The sequence below is a fragment of the Stegostoma tigrinum genome, chromosome 1 (assembly GCF_030684315.1).
Source record: "Stegostoma tigrinum isolate sSteTig4 chromosome 1, sSteTig4.hap1, whole genome shotgun sequence".
In the NCBI taxonomy this organism is placed as follows: Eukaryota; Metazoa; Chordata; class Chondrichthyes; order Orectolobiformes; family Stegostomatidae; genus Stegostoma; species Stegostoma tigrinum.
In genome coordinates, this window is record NC_081354.1 from 150158767 (window position 1) to 150179496 (window position 20730).

General features: G+C 43.5%; 1 protein-coding gene across 1 annotated transcript in view; it reads left to right on the plus strand.

Moving 5' to 3' along the window:
• adamts12 (ADAM metallopeptidase with thrombospondin type 1 motif, 12) overlaps positions 1-20270 on the plus strand; it is a 532086-nt gene extending 511816 nt beyond the window's left edge. The window contains exon 24 of the mRNA XM_059649383.1: positions 19793-20270. Within this exon, the coding sequence (XP_059505366.1) occupies positions 19793-19959 (167 nt within the window). The 3' untranslated portion in view covers positions 19960-20270. The remainder of the gene's footprint in view (positions 1-19792) is intronic.
• Positions 20271-20730: the final 460 nt, after the last annotated feature.

Sequence of the window (20730 nt, forward strand, 5' to 3'; positions counted from 1 at the left end):
AGACAATTCTCTCCTGACTGTATACCACTGTGCTGCCACCTCCGCTAGGTCTGTCCTGCCAGTGGGACAGGACATATCCAGGGATGGTGATGGTGATGGTGGTGTCTGGGACATTGTCTGTCAGGCGTGATTCCATGAATATGACAACAGCAGGCTGTTGCTTGGCTAAGCATAAGACAGCCTTCCCACTTTTGGCATTAGTCCCCAGATATTAGTAAGGAAAGCAGTGGAGATTCATCAGGATGTTGCCGAGGATGGAGCATATTAGCTACGAAGACCAGGTCGATAATCTCAAGTTGCATTCTTCAGAAATTTCAGAATTTCGTTCATGTTAGGCTTTGAAACCAACATGTCATTCAACTAATTTTATTCAACTGATGAATGAAGAAAACATATTTTAGATTTTGATTTCAACTCAGAATGCTTGCTATTAATCTATTATTGATCAAACACGACTCCTTTTTCTGACTGAAGCTGTTGATCAGAAAGTGAGGATGTTGCAATGATGTCAATTATGAGAAACTTGATCAAACGTTGAGGAAGAATTGATATGGCCAAAACGTACGTTATCAGATCCATAGCCCTACTTGAGTCTTCACTTCCTACAAAAGAGAGGAGAAAGGAGGACTAAATTCTAAATTATTCACAGAATGAATTAACCTAATGAAAGTCAAATTCCAAAAAAAAGCCCTGATGTTACGCCCTAAGTCAATGTGAAAATACATGAAAAGCAGGAAACGTTTTAAAAAATCGGTTACTTCTGTGGGTGCCCTGATTTAATTTCTAACTCATTCTTTGGGAAAGTAAGGAACTTAGAATTGTGAACAAGAATTACAGCTGACAAAAAAAAAGTGCAATGTAAAATTATGTAAATGATTGTGTTCAAAACTAATTACAGGATTGTGACACGGATACATTTGAAATTCCATGTAATTATGTTGCTGTTTCGTATTACAGTTGAACATTCTCCAAGAATTGCACAATGGTAATTCTATTTGTCTCATTTATTTTCATCAGACAACTACTTAGGTGGTTTTCATTTGTTCATAAATTATTAGGTTATGAACACTTTATATTAATTATAAAATCTATGCAATTAGCAATTTTATTAACATCGTACAAAAATTCTGACAAAACGAGTGGGCAGCAATGTTGAGCAGGCAGTTTATGTAGAATTCTACCACATGAAGCTATACACTGGTTCATCACATAATTTTGTTCCACACTTGAAGTAGGAACTAGCCTGTTTGAGCTCCCTCTATAACTGTGCTTAGTGAAAACTTAAAGAAGTGGGCTTGTTGCAGTGCAATGATGGAGGAATTCCTCACCCACCCTTAAAAACTCGGTGATAGATTTTGAATTCTGGACAACCAAATTATAAAGACATCTGGTTGGTGTCCAGTTCTGGTAGTGTAGAAACCTCCAACATTGTGGGGCTGTGGCTTCATGTTCATGTATCAGGTGAACTGCAGGGCACCAATGCAGTTTGCTATATGGAACACAGCCGTTAGCGAAGCAAGTACAGTGGGGTTTCTGATCTTGGAGATTGAAGATCCTAAGGCTACAACAGAGCAGATTCTTTCTGTAAGCCTTGGGTTCACTCTCCAACTCTATGCAGGCCTTCAAAAGCAATTAAATGTATAGCACTAGTGAGTCTCTTCCGGTTCCCATCGAACTGATTGGACCTTCAAGCTCATGTAGCGGTTCTGAATAGATGCTTCCCAAAAGGCCAAATGATATCCTATTTACATTATAGGATCCTGATTTCTGTATCAAAAGTGAAAAGTTATCTTTTTAAAAAAATGTTTCTTTTACACTAAGTGATTTGTCCCTTTTGGTTTGAATAAAAAGGCTGTCACATTTTTCAGAGAACAAAGTGTGGAGCTGGATAAACACAGCAGGCCAAGCAACATCTTAGGAGCACAAAAGCTGACGTTTCAGGCTTACACCCTTCTAGGCCCGAAACGTCAGCTTTTGTGCTCCTAAGATGCTATTTGACCTGTGTGTTTATCCACATCCACACTGTTGTTTCGGATTCTCCGGCATCCGCAGTTCCCATTATCTCTCACATTTCAAAGAAGTTGGTCTTCAAGACCCAGAGCAAGGCACTTACCACCTTGTTGCTATCCACTCTCCTTTTGATAATGCCATAGTTGTAATGTCACTGGTCTAGCAATCTGGTGTTATTGCTAGTCAAATAAATGTTTTGAGAGTATGAATTTGAATTGCATCATGGCAGTTTGTGGGATGTGAATTAGTTTTAATAAAAGCCAGTCTAAAGGAGATCATGAACCCTTTTTTTTATTGCCACAAAGTCCATATGGTTCACTAATGTTCACTAGTGAATGAAATCTTCTATCCTGACCTGGTCTTGTCTACAAGGGACTCCAAACTGACAGTAATATGGTTGACTCTTAAATTACCTCTGACATAGCCAGCAAGCCACTCAGTTGTATCAAATTCTAAGTAAAGGAATGAAACTAGGGCAACCAGGAGGCAGTAACCTAGGCACTGATAATGACAATAGCAAACCAGCCCTACAAAGTCCTTTTGACTAACGTCTCGGGTGGGGTGAGGGTGGTCCGGGGGTTGGTGTTCATTCCAGAATTGAGAAAGCTGCCCTACAGACTAGCCAAGCATCAGCCTGTCAAAGCCACACTCATAAGATCATATTATTAATGTCTGGGACACCAACATCACCATCCCATGCATTTCCCAACTCAACAAAGGTGGAGGTACAGTAGTATGCAGCCTGGAAGATTTGCCTTGGGGGGTCCTTAACATTTACTTTGGACTACATGAAGCCTCATGCATCAGATCAAATGTAGGCAGGAAAATCTCTTGCAGATTGCCTACCATTTCCCATTGGTCTCCAACTTCAACTAGTGAATCAGTTCTCCTGCATGGTAAAAACCTCAGAAGAAGTGCTAAGGGTGACAAGGGTAGAAGACATACTCTAGGTTAGGTTCAACATCAGTCGTGGCTCAGTAACACAATTACTGATCAAACTGGCGGGCACTAAATGACATTGCTGCAATTGTGGAAATGCTGTATATGGTGAGCAAAGCAACAAGAGGGCTTTTTCCACTGTCATAAATGCCTCTGCCCATGATTGACCACCACACAGTCCCTGTGGAGATGAAATTCTCTCTTCATATTAAGGGTAATCTCCATTGTGTGGTGTGACATTATTACCTTACCAAATATGACAGATGTTAAGCAGATCTAGCAGTTCAAAGCTAGGCATTCATAATGCTCTATGGACTATCATCAGCAGCAGAATCATAGAACATAGAACATTACAGCCCAGTACAGGCCATTCGGCCCTCAATGTTGTGCCGACCTGTCATACCGATCTCAAGCCCATCTAACCTACACTATTCCATGTACGTCCATATGCTTATCCAATGACGACTTAAATGTACCTAAAGTTGGAGAATCTACTACTGTTGCAGGCAAAGCGTTCCATTCCCTTACTACTCTCTGAGTAAAGAAACTACCTCTGACATCTGTCCTATATCTTTCACCCCTCAATTTAAAGCTATGCCCCCTCGTGCTCGCCGTCACCATACTAGGAAAAAGGCTCTCCCTATCCACCCATCTAACCCTCTGATTATTTTATATGTTTCGATTAAGTCACCTCTCAACCTTCTTCTCTCTAAAGAAAACAGCTTCAAGTCCCTCAGCCTTTCCTCGTAAGACCTTCCCTCCATACCAGGCAACATCCTAGTAAATCTCCTCTGCACCCGTTCCAAAGCTTCCACATCCTTCTTATAATGCGGTGACCAGAACTGTACGTAATACTCCAAGTGCGGCCACACCAGAGTTTTGTACAGCTGTAGCATCACCTCTTGGTTCCGGAACTCGATCCCTCTATTAATAAAAGCTAAAACACTGTATGGCTTCTTAACAGCCCTGTCAACCTGGGTGGCAACTTTCAAGGATCTGTGTACATGGACACCGAGTTCTCTCTGCTCATCTACACTACTAAGAATCTTACCATTAGCCCTGTACTTTGCCTTCCGGTTACTCCTACCAAAGTGCATCACCTCATACTTGTCTGCATTAAACTCCATTTGCCACCTCTCAGCCCAGCTCTGCAGCTTATCTATGTCTCTCTGCAACCTACAGCATCCTTCGTCACTATCCACAACTCCACCGACCTTGGTGTCGTCTGCTAATTTACTAACCCATCCTTCTACGCCCTCATCCAGGTCATTTATAAAAATGACAAACAGCAGTGGACCCAACACCGACCCTTGCGGTACACCACTAATAACTGGTCTCCAGGATGAACATTTCCCATCAACTACCACCCTCTGTCTTCTTTCAGCAAGCCAATTTCTGATCCAAACTGCTATATCTCCACAATTCCATTCCTCCGCATTTCGTACAATAATCGTACTCAACCACAATCTGGCCCAGTGTATACCTCACTCTACCAATAATGTCAAGCAAAAGGATTAAGCTTGGTCCATGAAAAGTGCAGGAATGTATATCAGGAGCAGCACCAGGCATTTGTAAAAATGAAGTGTCAACTTGGCGAAGCTACAAAACAGGACTGTATGCAGCAGAAACGTCATTTTGAGAGACAAAGCTAACCAATCCAATAACAAAACAATCAAATCTTAGCTTTACAGTCCTGCTACATCCAATCATAGCTGGTGATCAACAATTAACAACCAACAAGCGGAAACTCCACGAACATCCTCATGGCCAAGGATGAGAAAGCCTAGCACATCAGCGCAAAATTCAAGGCTGAAACATTGGTATCCATTTTCAGCAAAAAATTACAAATTAATCATGCCTCTTGGCCTTTCCCTGAAATTTGAAATAGACCAGCCATACAAATACTTTGACTTCAAGAGCAGGTCAGAAGCTAGGAATAGTGCTGCGGACCTGATTACTCTGTGTCCCATCCAGCCTCAGTGATATCTATGTATCTGTAATTTCGTAAAACCCTGATTTAAAGTGCTCCATTGTTGAAAGTTGTTCCTTATGCTATGAAGTCCTAAACTCTGGAATTCCCTTCCTAACCCTCTGTAGCTCATTTTTCTTCTTTAAGACATACTTTAAGCACCTGGAGTGCCTCGAGATGCTTTATTATGTTAAAGGTGCTGTACAAATGTAAGATGTTACTGTTATTTCCTTTAGTTCAAAATTCTGTCAATCTCAATGTTGAATGTACTCAACAGTTGAACAACCAAAGCTGTCTAAGGTAGAGAATCCCAAAGAATCACAACTAAGGGTGAAAAACAGAATTCACACCATCCCATTATAAATTTCCCGCACCTTAATAAGACTGGGATCCTTATCTCTAGATTCTCCAACCCAGGGAAACAACCTCTTAGCATTTACACTTCCAAACTCTCTAAAAAATATTGTAAGCACCATGATTTTAGTAACATTGAGAAATTTTTAGCATTCAAACTGTTAAAGGTGTACACTTTTTTTATGAAAAAAGCAAATCTAAATGTAATTGAACAAAAGAAGCCAAAAACCTGCAGTATTATCTTTATTGGTTTTTCATGTTTAGTGCACCAATGGCAATTTCATTGTTTTACTTAATGCATTGAGTTTGGTGTAATTGATATCTGGGTATTGCGCCTCGTGCTTGTCTGTGGATTCTGTCATTGTTCTTAATTGACTACCTTTTCAGTGTTTCCAGGAGAAAGCTTCTCTGTCGGGTTGCAGAAACATGTTGCTAGTCTTACAGGCCTACACATTATAAGGCACCTGTGTGTTATTCACATGTTCGAAATTAGTTGTGATGAAGAGTCATTGATCTGAAACATTGGCTACTGTTGCTGAACAGGTGGCAAGACAACCAAACTGACTTTGCACAGTGCGACCTGCCATATATTCACCCCATGTGTCAGTTTGGAGTCTGGTGTTGAAATCGTCTCTGAAGACAACTCTCCAGCAGCAGAAATCCTGCCCTGGGAGAGCTGCCGACCCTTTAATGGCCAGCAGCCTTTACATTTCCCGGTGCAACCATGAAGGGTGGAGCTGCTGCCTGGAAAAAAAACTCAAAATCCCAAGGATCAATCCTTCAGGTATAACACAGTGTGGAGCTGGAGGAACACAGCAGGCCAGGCAGCATCAAGAGGAGCAGGAAAGTTGATGTTTCGTGTCAGGACTCTTGTTCAGAAAAGTGCATTTTTATCGGGATGGGGAGCTGCCTTCTTGAGTTAGGAGCAGTGGGAATGGGGAAGGTGGGGTGCGCAGTGGACTGGAAGCAAGAGCAGTAAACAGGCACCTGTGACTATTCAGCTATGCCTGCCTCTTTGTAGGTTACGTGGAACAGTCCCTCTTCCACACCTACACAGCCCCCAAACCCCACCTCTTCCTCCGTTACATTGATGACTGTATCGGCGCCGCCTCTTGCTCCCCAGAGGAGCTCGAAAAGCTCATCCACTTCACCAACACCTTCCACCCCAACCTTCAGTTCACCTGGGCCATCTCTAGCACATCCCTCACCTTCCTGGACCTCTCAGTCTCCATCTCAGGCAACCAGCTTGGAACTGATGTCCATTTCAAGCCCACCGACTCCCACAGCTACCTAGAATAAACCTCCTCCCACCCACCCTCCTGCAAAAATTCCATCCCCTATTCCCAATTCCTCCACCTCCGCCGCATCTGCTCCCACGATAAGACATTCCACTCCCGCACATCCCAGATGTCCAAGTTCTTTAAGGACCGCAACTTTCCCCCCACAGTGATCGAGAACGCCCTTGACCGCGTCTCCCGTATTTCCCGCAACACATCCCTCACACCCCGCCCCCGCCACAACCGCACTAAGAGGATCCCCCTCGTTCTCACACACCACCCTACCAACCTCTGGATACAACGCATCATCCTCCGACACTTCCGCCATTTACAATCCGACCCCACCACACAAGACATTTTTCCATCCCCTCCCCTGTCTGGTTTCCAGAGAGACCACTCTCTCCGTGACTCCCTTGTTTGCTCCACACTGCCCTCCAACCCCACCACACCCGGCACCTTCCCCTGCAACCGCAGGAAATGCTACACTTGCCCCCACACCTCCTTCCTCACCCCTATCCCAAGCCCCAAGATGACATTCCACATTAAGCAGAGGTTCACCTGCACATCTGCCAATGTGGTATACTACATCCACTGTACCCGGTGCGGCTTCCCCTACATTGGGGAAACCAAGCGGAGGCTTGGGGACCGCTTTGCAGAACACCTCCGCTCGGTTCGCAACAAACAACTGCACCTCCCAGTCGCAAACCATTTCCACTCCCCCTCCCATTCTCTAGATGACATGTCCATCATGGGCCTCCTGCAGTGCCACAATGATGCCACCCGAAGGTTGCAGGAACAGCAACTCATTCCGCCTGGGAACTCTGCAGCCATATGGTATCAATGTGGACTTCACCAGTTTCAAAATCTCCCCTTCCCCTACTGCATCCCTAAACCAGCCAGTTCGTCCCCTCCCCCCACTGCACCACACAACCAGCCCAGCTCTTCCCCCCCACCCACTGCATCCCAAAACCAGTCCAACCTGTCTCTGCCTCCCTAACCGGTTCTTCCTCTCACCCATCCCTTCCTCCCACCCCAAGCCGCACCCCCATCTACCTACTAACCTCATCCCTCCTCCTTGACCTGTCCGTCTTCCCTGGACTGACCTATCCCCTCCCTACCTCCCCACCTATACTCTCTCCACCTATCTTCTTTTCTCTCCATCTTCAGTCCGCCTCCCCCTCTCTCCCTATTTATTCCAGTTCCCTCTCCCCATCCCCCTCTCTGATGAAGGGTCTAGGCCCGAAACGTCAGCTTTTGTGCTCCTGAGATGCTGCTTGGCCTGCTGTGTTCATCCAGCCTCACATTTTATTACCTGTGACTATTCTCTTGATTTTGCAGATTGGGGAATCCTGTCCCTCTGCCATCACTGACAGCCCACCTGTGTTGGGTTACTGCCGATTCTTTATCATTCCCCACTTGGAGCTTAGATATTTTTAAACATCTTTGTCAGGCATGTTACGATGCATCGATGGAGCTGGTGGACTTGAACCCAGTCCTCATGGTCCTGAGTAGAGACACTATCACAATGCCACAAGAGCATTCACCTGGAGTTGAGATAATTGCAACCCAAGTAGGAATAGACACTAAGTAGTTCTTCAGTGATCATTAATAATCCCCCCAAAGGGTTTCCATTGTTGGCAGGCTACATAGGTTTGACTTGGGACTTTCCAATTTGAACTAATTCAAGAGGAGGCAGTGGTGTTCTGGGACACGACCATAAAACTTGATTAACTTGCCTTCCTGTGTCCAGGACAGAAAAATCCCACCCATAAACTGACTCTCTCACTGGATGCTACCTGGCTTGCTGACAATTTGCAACATGTTCTGTTTTATTCATTCACATTTGTCATTGGTTAGAATTCTATCTTCTCTAAACTGTCTCTCCCCATGCTTTGTGCAACATATACATCTAGGAAACAGAGTAATCAATACACCAATTATGGTTTTTTTTTTCTTTGCATTGAGTCATCCATTCTTGACTACAAAATGGATTTTCTCTCTTTCACACATCTCCACAGCTTACTTTCTTCTCCCAATTTTAGATTCAGTGTCTAACTGTCTCAACTAATCTAAGGGAATAATGCTAACTACATTTTAACTGGTAGGCCCATAGTAAAGTGTGTCGGACCATAGACTGAAAATAGCAACATGAAACGTTGTTACAAAACCTACCAATGAACACTACGTGCCAATCTTTATCTTCCATACATGCACATGAATGACAAGACACAGTGTGTTGTTGCTTTTCTAAATATGAAAGTCAAAAATGGGCTGCGCAGTGTGAAAAAAGTTTCCAGCTGCAATGGGCATTGAACTAACTGCTGCTGACTGGGACAAGAAAAGGGAGAAACACTTGCATCGCATGTCATGCATATAGACAATGTCCTGTCCAGATTAGAGCCGGATAGCTTATTTTTCCGAGTGGCTGCCTATAACATCTAATATTTAATTCAGAGAGTGGTTGTTTAAAATTAAAGTACAGTTTTACACTTCTGTGTATTCTGGTGTAAATGACTATTTTTGTTTTATTATTAAAGTTCCTTAGGATGTTTTATTACCAACACAGCAATGTCAGTACTTAAATCACCGTTACTGAACTCTGCTGTGTTCCTATCTGTCCTACTGTTTGAGTGATTTATCGTCACATGTATTGAAGTACAGTGAAAAGCTTTGTTTATGAACAGTGCAGGCACATCATAGCAAGCAAGGATGTACAGATCAAAAAGACTTAGATAGAGGCATACAGGTTACATTGCACAGGGCGTGCACTAGGTGAGACCAACGTTAGCAAGATCAGCATTATTTGAGGCTAGGGAGGCCATTCATCAATCTGGTAAGACTAGGAAGAAACTTATCCTGAACCTGCTGGTGTGTGTGTGTTCAGGCTTCTGTATCTTCTGCCAGATGGAAGAGGTTGTAGGAGACCATTCCAGGGTGCAGTGGGTCTTTGATAACGTTGGCAGCCTTTCCACAGCAGCAAGCTGTGTAAATGGAGTGTGGACAAAAGGTTGGCTTCCGTGATGGGCTGGGCTGTGCACACCACCTTCTGTAGTTTCTTACAGTCCTGGGCAGAGCAGTTGCCAGACCAGGCCATGATGCACCCGGACAGTGTGCTTTCAACGGTGCATCTGTAGGAGTTGGTGAGGAACCTTATGGACATGCCTAATTTCCTGAGCCATCTGAGGAGGAAGAGGTGTTGTGCCTTCTTGACTGTCACATCTGCATAGGAAGCACAGGACAAGTTGCCAGTTATCATCACTCTGAGGAGCTTTATGCTTCCACCCTCTCAATCTCAGTTCTGTGATATAGATGGGGGTGTGTTTGCCTCCTTTCTTTCTGAAGTCAATGATCTTTCGTTTGGCTGACATTGGCAGAAAGGTTATTCTCATTGCAACATGTTACCAAACCCTCTATCTCGCTTCTGTATTTCGACTCGTCTTTGATAGATATCCATCCGACTACAATGGTATCATCAGTGAACTTGTTCTGCTCTTATACTCAGTTTTATTCTTGGGGTAAGGTGCCGGTAGCATATTGAGTTAGTTTGCCCTCATTGTCACTGGTTTTACCACAATGCACAATAAATAATGTAAGTTTGAGTCTATCTCACCAAAAATGTTAGCATACAGATACAGCAAGTAATTAGGAAGGCAAATGAAATGATGATTTTTATTGTAAGAGGGATGGAGCAGAAAAATAGAGATACAACTATATCGAGCATTTATGAGATGGTAACCAGAATACTGTACATAGTTCTGGTCCCTTTACTTAAGAAGGGATATACCTACATTGGAAATAGTTTAAAGAATGTTCACTAGGCTGAAACCTGGAAAAAAGCAATTACCTTCAAAGGAAATATTGATCTGGGTCTGAGCTGCACTGATTATAATTTAGAAGAATGAGAGGTGATTGTATTGAAGCGAATGTATTTCTGAGTGTGTAACAGAGTAGATGTTGAGAGGTTGTTTCCCATCATGAGAAAATCTAAAACTAGGGGTACAGAATCAAAATAAAAGGTCTCTCATAAAGGTGGCAACATATAAAGATATTTATACAGTGGTTTGTAGTGTTTGGAATTTTCTTCTCTTGGGAGTAGATTAGATTAGATTCCCTACAGTGTGGAGACAGGCCCTTTGGCCCAACAAGTCCACACTGCCCCTTGCAGCATCCCACCCAGACCCATTCCTATATAACCCACACATCCCTGAACACTATGGGCAATTTAGCATGGCCAATCCACCTAGCCTGCACATCTTTGGGCTGTGGGAGGAAGCTGGAGGACCTGGAGGAAACGTGCACAGACAGTCACCTGAGGCTGGAATTGAACCTGGATCCCTGGAGCTGTGAGGTTGCACTGAGCCACCATGCCACCCCAAATTCAGTGCATAGACAGAAAGAAGAGCTTTGAGTGAGGGATTTTTCCTTATTTATCCCTCTTGGGATGTGATTGTCACTGGGTAGCATTAGTTTCACATCATTGCTGCCCTTGAAAAGGTGTTGGTGAGTTGCCTTCTTTAACTGCTGCAGTCTGTGTACTGTAGGTAGACCCACAATGCCCTTCGGGAGGGAATTTCAGGATTTTGACCCAGTGATGGTGAAGGAATAGCGATACATTTCCAAGTCAGGGTATTTGATTGCAAACAGTTCAGTGAAGTGCTGAGGAGTAGGTGTTCCTTCATTAGTAGCTGTTGTTATGGTTTATTTCTTAAAATTTGGAAATGTGTCTCAAATTTGTGACCCTTGAGAGGGATTGGTGGTGGAGGCATTATAACTTTCAGTTCTGCCCATGATATTCCAATGGTTTGATGTTACTGGTTTCTGCTCTAAATGAATTCCACACATGTCATAATCAGGGTGCGAAGTTTCCACTGCAGGGCACCATTGACAAGATGCACCCTGATGCATTGGGAACCTTTTCAGTTTTGCCAAATTTAAAACGGGCTAAAGTTTCCATGGTACTCATTGGCATAAGCCTAAACTTAAAATCTCACTCAAGATTTCACAATCAATGTAAACAAATAATCCATCTGGGACCAAAACAGAGTCAAACATGACCTCAAGGTCCAGTTATTTAAAAGCAAACTCAGAGTCTCCGAAGCCTCAAATCAGTGCTCCAGCTATTCACTTAATAGTTAGCTTGGCCATGTGGGAAACCTATTTAAACAAACTCAATATATAATTGTCTATCAGTAATAGTACAGTGGGGCCTTGATTGAAAAAAATTACTCAACCTGTTGATACTTTTCTGTGGAGTTACTTTCTTGTTAAAGCAAATAAATTAAGAGTCACCCTCATGAGAATTTAAATGTTGCTGAAGTGATCTGACTTTAATTGAACTGTGATAATTGCACATATTATTTATTGTTCCTGTGTTTTGAGTAGTGGTTACTGGAGGGTATACTTGAAAGTGTTCTTTAAACTTAATGTGGGTGGTATTTTGGAAATGTGTTGCTTCTGATAACCGAGTGAATGAGTCCCACAGCTATTCGTTGCTGGTGTCACCTTACCAAGAGATAATGACCAGTGACCATTGTTTAAATTTCTGACTAAATTGTATAACATGAAAAAACTGATTTGAGAGAAGATAGCCCAGGAGATATTTAATTAGATTTCAATTCAGCTTTTTTTTTGAACAAAATTGATTTTCACCCTATAAATTTTAAATGTTGAATAATAAATCAGAAAAATTTAAAAAGACACAGTTTATTCAATTTTAATAAATAAATTCATGAAAAAACTCAATGTGAAGGAATGTTTGTTGGGATGGAGTGATGTGAATATCCAGGAGTTGAAGGAGTGTGCATTTCTCACTTTCCATTGTAATTTGTTGGAGAAATCAACAAAATAATTGACAAACTATATATTTTGAAATTCTTTTTTATTTTGCATCTTGCCCCAAAGTCTACAAATCAACTTGAAGGGTTAGGAGAGTTCTTTCTGAAAACTCAATGTTCTTTCTTTATTTATCTTTTGGGTTGCCTCAGGACCTCTAACAGACTCCCTGGTGTGCCTTTCCAGGATAACACTTACATGGTTTTTTTAAGAGTACCCTCCTATGTGGCTGACCAATGAGCTAAGCCAAAAAGAACATGAGATGATGGATGGATGGATTCAGCTGTCCATAGGCTGCATTTTCTGATGGTGCAACTTGAGGGAGAGCACTTCTGGCACATGTGTAGATGCGACCAGTGCCAGAGGTGTGGTTAAACCTTGCCAATTTTGTTGACCATTTGCACAAACCTTTGGAATGTTTTAGGATGATGGGGGAACACTTTAATGGCCCTTGTCTTCAGCGGGGGTTCAGCTGATATGCCTGTTGCATGAATGATGTGGGCTTTGAGCACACACATTTCTCATCTAATGATAATTTGTCTTCCTGTAAAGTTTATGTATGGCCTTTTACCCTTTTCTCATATACAGTTTGGTTGAACTATGGATTGAAATGTCATCTATGATGCCTTCTAATCTCTCCAAGATATTTCTCAGTGTCATGTGAAATATTTCAGGATCAGGGCCCTAGCTCAAAAGAATGACATCACAGGAAACCCATAATTTCATTGGTTGGTGATAGCTACTAATTTGACTATATATCGTAGGATATTTTTGGATTGATGGTAAATAGGGAAATGATTACAGGCTACAAACTAAATGACCTGTAAATGCGGGTATGATTTTTTTCTTAAAAATTAGCTTAAGATCTAAGTAATTAAAATAGAGATGCTGGATCATGTGATGTGTTGTATCCATATGACATGGGAGCTGGTAGACCCCATTGTGGTTCACAGTGACCACATCTGTACTTCAAGTGTTAGTTGCTAAAGGAACTGGGGCTCAGAGTTGATGAGTTGGAGTCTGAGCTTTGAACAACGTGACACATCAGGGAGGGGGAGAGTTACCTAGATGCTGTGCTTCAGGAGGCAATCACATCCCTTAGATTAACTACTTCCAATTCGGTCAGTAGCCAGGAACCAGAGGATGTTGGCAAAGGGTGAACAATATCAAAGAGGTAAAAACCAAAAGAACTGCAGATGCCATAAATTAGGAACAAAAACAAGGTTGCTGGAAAAGCTCGGCAGGTCTGGCAGCATCTGTGGAGGAGAAAACAGAGTTAATGTTTCAGGTCCGGTGACCCTTCCTCAGAACTGATGGTGGCTGGGAAAACGTCAGTTTACGCACAGAAAATAGGGTGGTGGGTGGGGTAGTGAATAAACAATAGGATAGAGCCCAAAGAGGGAGAGAGAGAGAGAGACAGTTGGACAGACAAAGGAGTTGCTAACGATCAGGTTGGGAGGGTGAATATTTCTTAATGGGGACTGTGGGGACTCCTTTGTCTGTCCAACTGTCTTTCTCTCTCTTTGGGCTCTATCCTATCGTTTACTCCCAACCCCACCCACATCCCTATTTTCTGCATGTAAACTGACATTTTCCCAGCCACCATCAGTTCTGAGGAAAGGTCACCGGCCCCGAAACGTTAACTCTGTTTCCTCCTCCACAGATGCTGCCAGACCTGCTGAGCTTTTCCAGCAACTTTGTTTTTGTTGTCAAAGAGATAAAAGAATGGCTGAAATATTAGTGTGGGAGAAACTGGTTTGAAATCGCTGGACATTGGCACCAGTGATAATGGGAACTTCAGATGCTGGAGAATCCAAGATAACAAAGTGTGGAGCTGGATGAACACAGCAGGCCAAGCAGCAGCTTAGGAGCACAGAAGCTGATGTTTCTGGCCTAGACCCTTCATCAGAAATGGGGGATGGGGAGAGGATTCTGAAATAAATAGAGAGAGAGGGGGAGGCAGACTGAAGATGGATAGAGGAGAAGATAGGTGGAGAGGAGAGTATAGATGGGGATTCCTCAGACGACATGTCCATCCTGGGCCTCCTGCAGTGCCATAATGATGCCACCCGTAGAGTGCAGGAACAGCAACTCATATACTTGGAAACCCTGCAGCCCAATGGTATCAATGTGGATTTCACAATCTCCAAAATCTCCCCTCCCCGCACTGCATCCCAAAACCAGCCCAGCTTGTCCCCGCCTCCCTAACCTGTTCTTCCTCTCACCTATCTCCTCCTCCCGCCTCAAGCCACACCTCCATTTCCTACCTACCAACCTCATCCCGCCCCCTTGACCTGTCCGTCCTCCCCGGACTAACCTACCCCCTCCCTACCTCCCACCCATACTCTCCTCTCCACCTATCTTCTCCTCTATCCATCTTCAGTCTGCCTCCCCCGTCTCCCTATTTATTTCAGAATCCTTTCCCCATCCCCATTTTCTGATGAAGGGTCGAGGCCCGAAACGTCAGCTTTTGCGCACCTAAGATTCTGCTCGGCCTGATGTGTTCATCCAGCACCACACTTTGTTATCTTACATTGGCACCAGTGCTGGGGAAGGAGGGAACTGTTCTGAGGGGCTGGGCTGCACCTGAGCTGATGATGCTGAGACCAGAGTTCTTGCGACTCACATAACTGTGACTGTGAAGAGGGATTTGAACTAAATAGTGGAGAAGAGAGGGTCAGTTGCATTGAAAATAATGTGGGGAGGGCTCAGCAGAGGTTATTAAAGTTTCTAGGACAAGTAATGTAACAATGTGGAAACAGTCAGGAATCTAACTTCAGGCACTGCAGATAAGGGAACAACTATGAGCAGGAGGGCAGTCAATGCAGGACTGACGGTATTGTACTTAAATGCACACAATATACAAAACAAAGTATATGAGCTTGTCGTACAGATTAAAGTTGGCAGGTATGAGTTTGTGTGTGTCACAGATGTGGCTGCTGAGGGATCAGGCCAAAGAACAAAACATTACAAGGATATCGTATCAAAAGGGTGGGTGGATTGGCACAGGGGCAGAATTGTCTTGTTAGTAAGAAATGAAATAAAATTGATAGGAAGAAGTTATATATCGTTGAAAGGCATAGAATCTGTGTGGGTAGAGTTGAGGAACAACAGAGCAAGAACAACACTGATGGGTGATAACAAAGTGTGAAGCTCGATAAACACAGCAGGCCAAGCAGCCGAAATGTCAGCTTTTGTGCTCCTAAGATGCTGCTTGGCCTGCTGTGTTCATCCAACTTCACACTTTGTTATCTCGGATTCTCCAGCATCTGCAGTTCCCTTTATCTCTGATCACAATTTTAACCTCACTGCGAAGCCTCTTCCAGGGATGCCTAACCTGAAGAAGCTACCCTCCTCCCTCCAGAACAACCTCAATGAATCTCTCTCCCACTGCAACTCTCTTGTAATCTCTTCAGCCTTGAAACTGCTTGACCATGTCCTGAAGCAAACCAGGTACCACAGCCACATCTTGCTGCTTGGCCTGCTGTGTTCATCCAGCTTCACACTTTGTTATCTTGGATTGTCCAGCATCTGCAGTTGCCACTATCTCTGACCACAGCCACATCACCTTCCTCAGCAACTGCCTACGGAACCAGATCATTCCCAATGGACTACAGTCCGCATTCAAGCCTTCCCAATTTGGCCCCAACCATGACCACCTCTACATCCAGAACATTGAGACCCTTCAGCAACGTTTCCCCCTGCGAGTCCTGAAACAGACACTCACAGCCATGCGCCAGATTCTTCAGGCACTGCAATCCAGCCAAGCAGTATCTTAGGAGTACAAAAGCTGATGCTTCGGGTCTAGACCCTTCATCAGAAAAGTTTCCTGATGAAGGGTCTAGGCCCGAAACATCAGCTTTTGTGCTCCTAAGATGCTACTTGGCCTGCTGTGTTCATCCAGCTCCACACTTTGTTATCTTGGATTCTCCAGCATCTGCAGTTCCCATTATCTCTGCTCATGACGCTGATGGGTGTTGTGAACAGACCCTCAAGCAACAGTCGGAATGTGGGGAAGAAAATAAATCAGATGATAAAAAGGCATTATTACAGTAATAATGGGGGACCTCAATCTGCATAGTGGCTGGGAAAATCAGGCTTGTAACAGATCCCCAGAAAAGGAATTTGTGGATCATCTAGGAGATTTTCTTTTGTTTTAGAGCAGCTGTGATAGAGTCTGTGAGGGAGCAGGCAATTCTGGATTTGATGATGTTCAATGCGGTAGACTTGATAGGGAGTATAAAGTGGAGGAATTCCTAGACAGCAGTGACTTTAAATAGATAAAATTCACCCAGCATTTTAAGAAGAAGTAGATTGAATCAGATGTAACATTATCACAATTGAGTAAAGGTAACTGCAAAGACATGATGGAGGAAATGGCCAGAGCTGATTGGAAGGGGAGCCTTTCGGCGAAGATGGTGGAGAAGCAATGACAGGAGTTTCTGGGGTAATTCAGGAGGCACAACAGAAATTCCTTTTAGTCCCTAAAGAGTGGAAACAGGCCATTCAGTCCAACAGAACACACTAACCCTTCCAAGAGCATCCCACTCAGACCCATCTCCTTAACCTATCCCTGTAACCATGCACTTCCCATGGCTAATGCACCTAGCCTACACATCCCTTAACACTATGGGCAATTTAACACAGCCAATCCACCTAACCTGCACATCTGTGGACTGTGGGAGGAAATAGACCACCCGGCAGAAACCCACACAGACTCAGGGAGAACGTGCAATCTCCACACAGTCACCATGCTGCTTAAGGAAGAAGAAATATATTAAAGGAAGGACAAGGCAACTGTGATTGACAAGGGAAGTCAGGGATAGCATAAACGTAAAAGAGAAAGCATACAATGTGGTGAAGATTAGTGGGAAGCCAGAGGATTGGGGAACCTTTAAAATAGAGCTGAGAATAACTAAAAAAAGCTGTAGTTAGTGGAGAGTGGGCAGGCAGGGGAATGAAATAGGAGTATAAGCTAGCTAGTAATATAAAGAAGATTGCAAGAATTTTTTCTTAACATCTGAAAGGTAAGAGAAAGCCAGAAGTGGATATTAGACCTCTCAAAAATGAGACCAGAGAAGTAGTAATGGAGAGCAAAGAAGTGGCAGAGGAACTTAATAGGTACTATGTATCAGTTTTCACAGTGGAAGACACCAGCAGCATACCAGAACTTCAAGAGAGTCAGGGAGTAGGGGTGAGTGTCGTGGCCATCACTGAGGAGAAGATGCTGAGGAAGCTGAAAAGTCTGAAGGTAGTTAAGTTACCTGGACCAGATAGACTACTCACCAGATTTCTGATATCCTCCTCCCACCTCAAGCCGTACCTCCATTTCCTACCTACTAACCTCATCCCACCCCCTTGACCTGTCCTTCCTCCCCGGACTGACCAATCCCCTCCCTACCTCCCCATCTATACTCACCTCTACAGGCTCCATCCCTGCCCCTTTAACTTGTCTGTCTACTCTCCACCTATCTTCTCCTCTATCCATCTTTGATCCACCTTCCCCTCGCTCCCTATTTATTTCAGAACCCTCTCCCCATCCCCCTTTTCTGATGAAGGGTCTCGGCCTGAAATGTCAGCTTTTGTGCTCTTAAGATGCTGCCTGGCCTGCTGTGTTCATCCAGCTCTACACTTTTTGGTCTCAGATTCTCCAGCATCTGCAGTTCCCATTATATCTGAGTCAGTATGGCTTCTTCAAGGGGAGATCATGCCAGATAAATCTGTTGGAATTCTTGGAGAAAGTTACAAGCAAGTTGGCCAAAGGGGAGCCAGAAGACGGAGCTACTTGGATTTCTAGAAGGCCTGTGACTAGGTGCTGCACAGGAGGCTGCTAAATAAGATAAGAGCTCATGACATTAGGGACTAGGTACTGGCATGAATAGAAGATTGGCTGGCTGGCTGGCTGACTGACAGAAGGCAGAGAGTCGGGATAAAGGGGTCTTTTTTTAGGATGGCAGCTGGTGACTAGTATGGCTCCACAGTGGTCTGTGTTCGGACTACTTTCCACATACATTAATGATCTGGATGAAGGAACTGAGACATTGTTGCAAAGTTTGCAGATGACATAAAGTGAGGTGGAGGGACAGGTCGTGTGGAGGAAATGGGAAGGCTCGGTGAGTGGGAAAAGAAATGGCAGATGGAATACTGTGTGGGAAATTGTGAACTAATGCACTTTTGGAAGAATAGAGGTATGGAATATTTTTGAAATGGGGGGTTGGGAAAGGCTTCAAAAATCTGAAGCACAAAGGGACTTGATAGTGCTAGTTCGGGACTCTGAGGTTAATATGCAGATTAATTTGGCAATTGGGAAAGCAAATGCAGCGTTGACATTCGTTTTGATAGGGCTGTCATTCAAGAGCAGAGATGTTCTGCTGAGGCTGTATGGGGGCTTGGTTAGATTGCATTTGGAACATTGTGTTGTTCTTATCTCAAAAAGAATGTGTTGGTGTTGGAGAGGACGTAGAGGAGGTTTACTAGAATGCTCCTGGGGATGAAGGGCTTGGCACATGACGAGCGGTTGAGGACTGTATTGGATGGAGTTTAGAAGGATGAGGGGGGAGTCTGATAGAAACTTACAGAATACTGAGAGGATTGGATCGAGTGGACATGGAGAAGATTTTTGCATGAATAGGAGAACGAGCACCTGAGGGCACAGCCTCAGAGTGAAGGGATGGCCCTATAGAACCGTGATGAGGAGGAATCTCTTTAGGCAGAGGATGGTGAATCTGTGGAACTCATTGCTGCAGAGGACTGTAGAGGCCAAGTCATTGAGTATATTTAAGACCGAGTTTGGTAGGTTCTTGACTGGTAAGGGGATCAAGGATTACAGGGAGAAGGCAGGAGGATGGGATCGAGAAGCAAATCAGCCGTGACTAACGGCAGCGCAGACTCAATGGGATGAGTGAGCTAATTCTGCTCTGAAGTCTTCTGGTCTTATGGCCTTCCGCAGAGTCCAATAGAATAGGAGCGTGGGGCTTAATTGCAACAAAAATTTAAAAGCAACCTAATACTAATGATTATCTGTTCACTCCACTTATTCCAACAACAGAAATTCACATCCTACTAAAAGGCCAGCTCACAGACCAGAATTACTGATCATTTAGTCATTTCATTTTAAAATGCATCAGTGCTGGAAATAGTCACAGTGATATAAGTCGTATCATTTCAATGATGAAATGATTTTTTCAGGATTCAGACACAGTTTCTCATTCCCTTTCTGGTTTAGCACTTTGTAACAAGCCTGAGAGGAAGTATTACAGCCAGTATTCATAGAGACTGTGCTTGTCGACAAAAAAGGCAGTGGTTGAGTATTAACCCTGTTGATGTGAACAAAGCTTACAGACTTAGTTGGGGTGGGAAGTACTCAATGTGATATTTTTTGCCTAACAGTACAAACCATTTTCTTTTTCAGATAACTTCTGCATCAGGGACAGAATGTCAAAAAAATTTTGCCTCACCTTGAAGAAATTGGGTCGATGTTCAATGGCAACAATTAGGATCCAATGTTGTTACACTTGCCTGACAATGAGAAGAGCAGTACAGCAAAGTTTGAGCAAAGGAACCACCTCAGATTCATGAAACAGATTGGAATTTGTGTTTGTGCTTTGACAAACTGAAACTGCATCCCTTTAAGTAAGCTTTTCAATGAGTCTGCTTCCTTCAGTGAGGTGCTGTTTAAACCTATATTGATCAATGCAGCAAGTCATTGCTTGTTTGGCAAAGGAAATAGTTACTCATACAGGCAGAGTTGCCAAGTCTCTTCGGATAAATGGACTGAATGCACATTAGTTTTCCGATTTATTCAGTTGTTTGGTCTTTGCAAGCTTAGCTTTCATTAAACAAAACTACACTTTTTTTTAGTGATAATGGGAACTGCAGATGCTGGAGAATCCAAGATAATAAAATGTGAGGCTGGATGAACACAGCAGGCCCAGCAGCATCTCAGGAGCACAAAAGCTGACATTTCGGGCCTAGACCCTTCATCAGAGAGAGGATGAAAGGTCTAGGCCCGAAACCTCAGCTTTTGTGCTCCTGAGATGCTGCTGGGCCTGCTGTGTTCATCCAGCCTCACATTTTATTATCTTACACTTTTTTTTACCTCAGCACCTACTGGGGATAATTACAAAAATGCCAGCATAAGGGAAAGCCATCCTTTCTATTCAGTAGGTATTACTCTTTACCATTAAATGCCAAGGCACTGGAAACTAAGTATTGATGTACCCCACATTATATATGAATACGATTTCCTAGATCGCTTCCATTTTGCAAAACAGAGCCTTCCTTCAATAACTTTAATGCAGTTACTGTCCTTTTATCTGCAATTTACTTCATTCTCAAAGCAAAGATCCA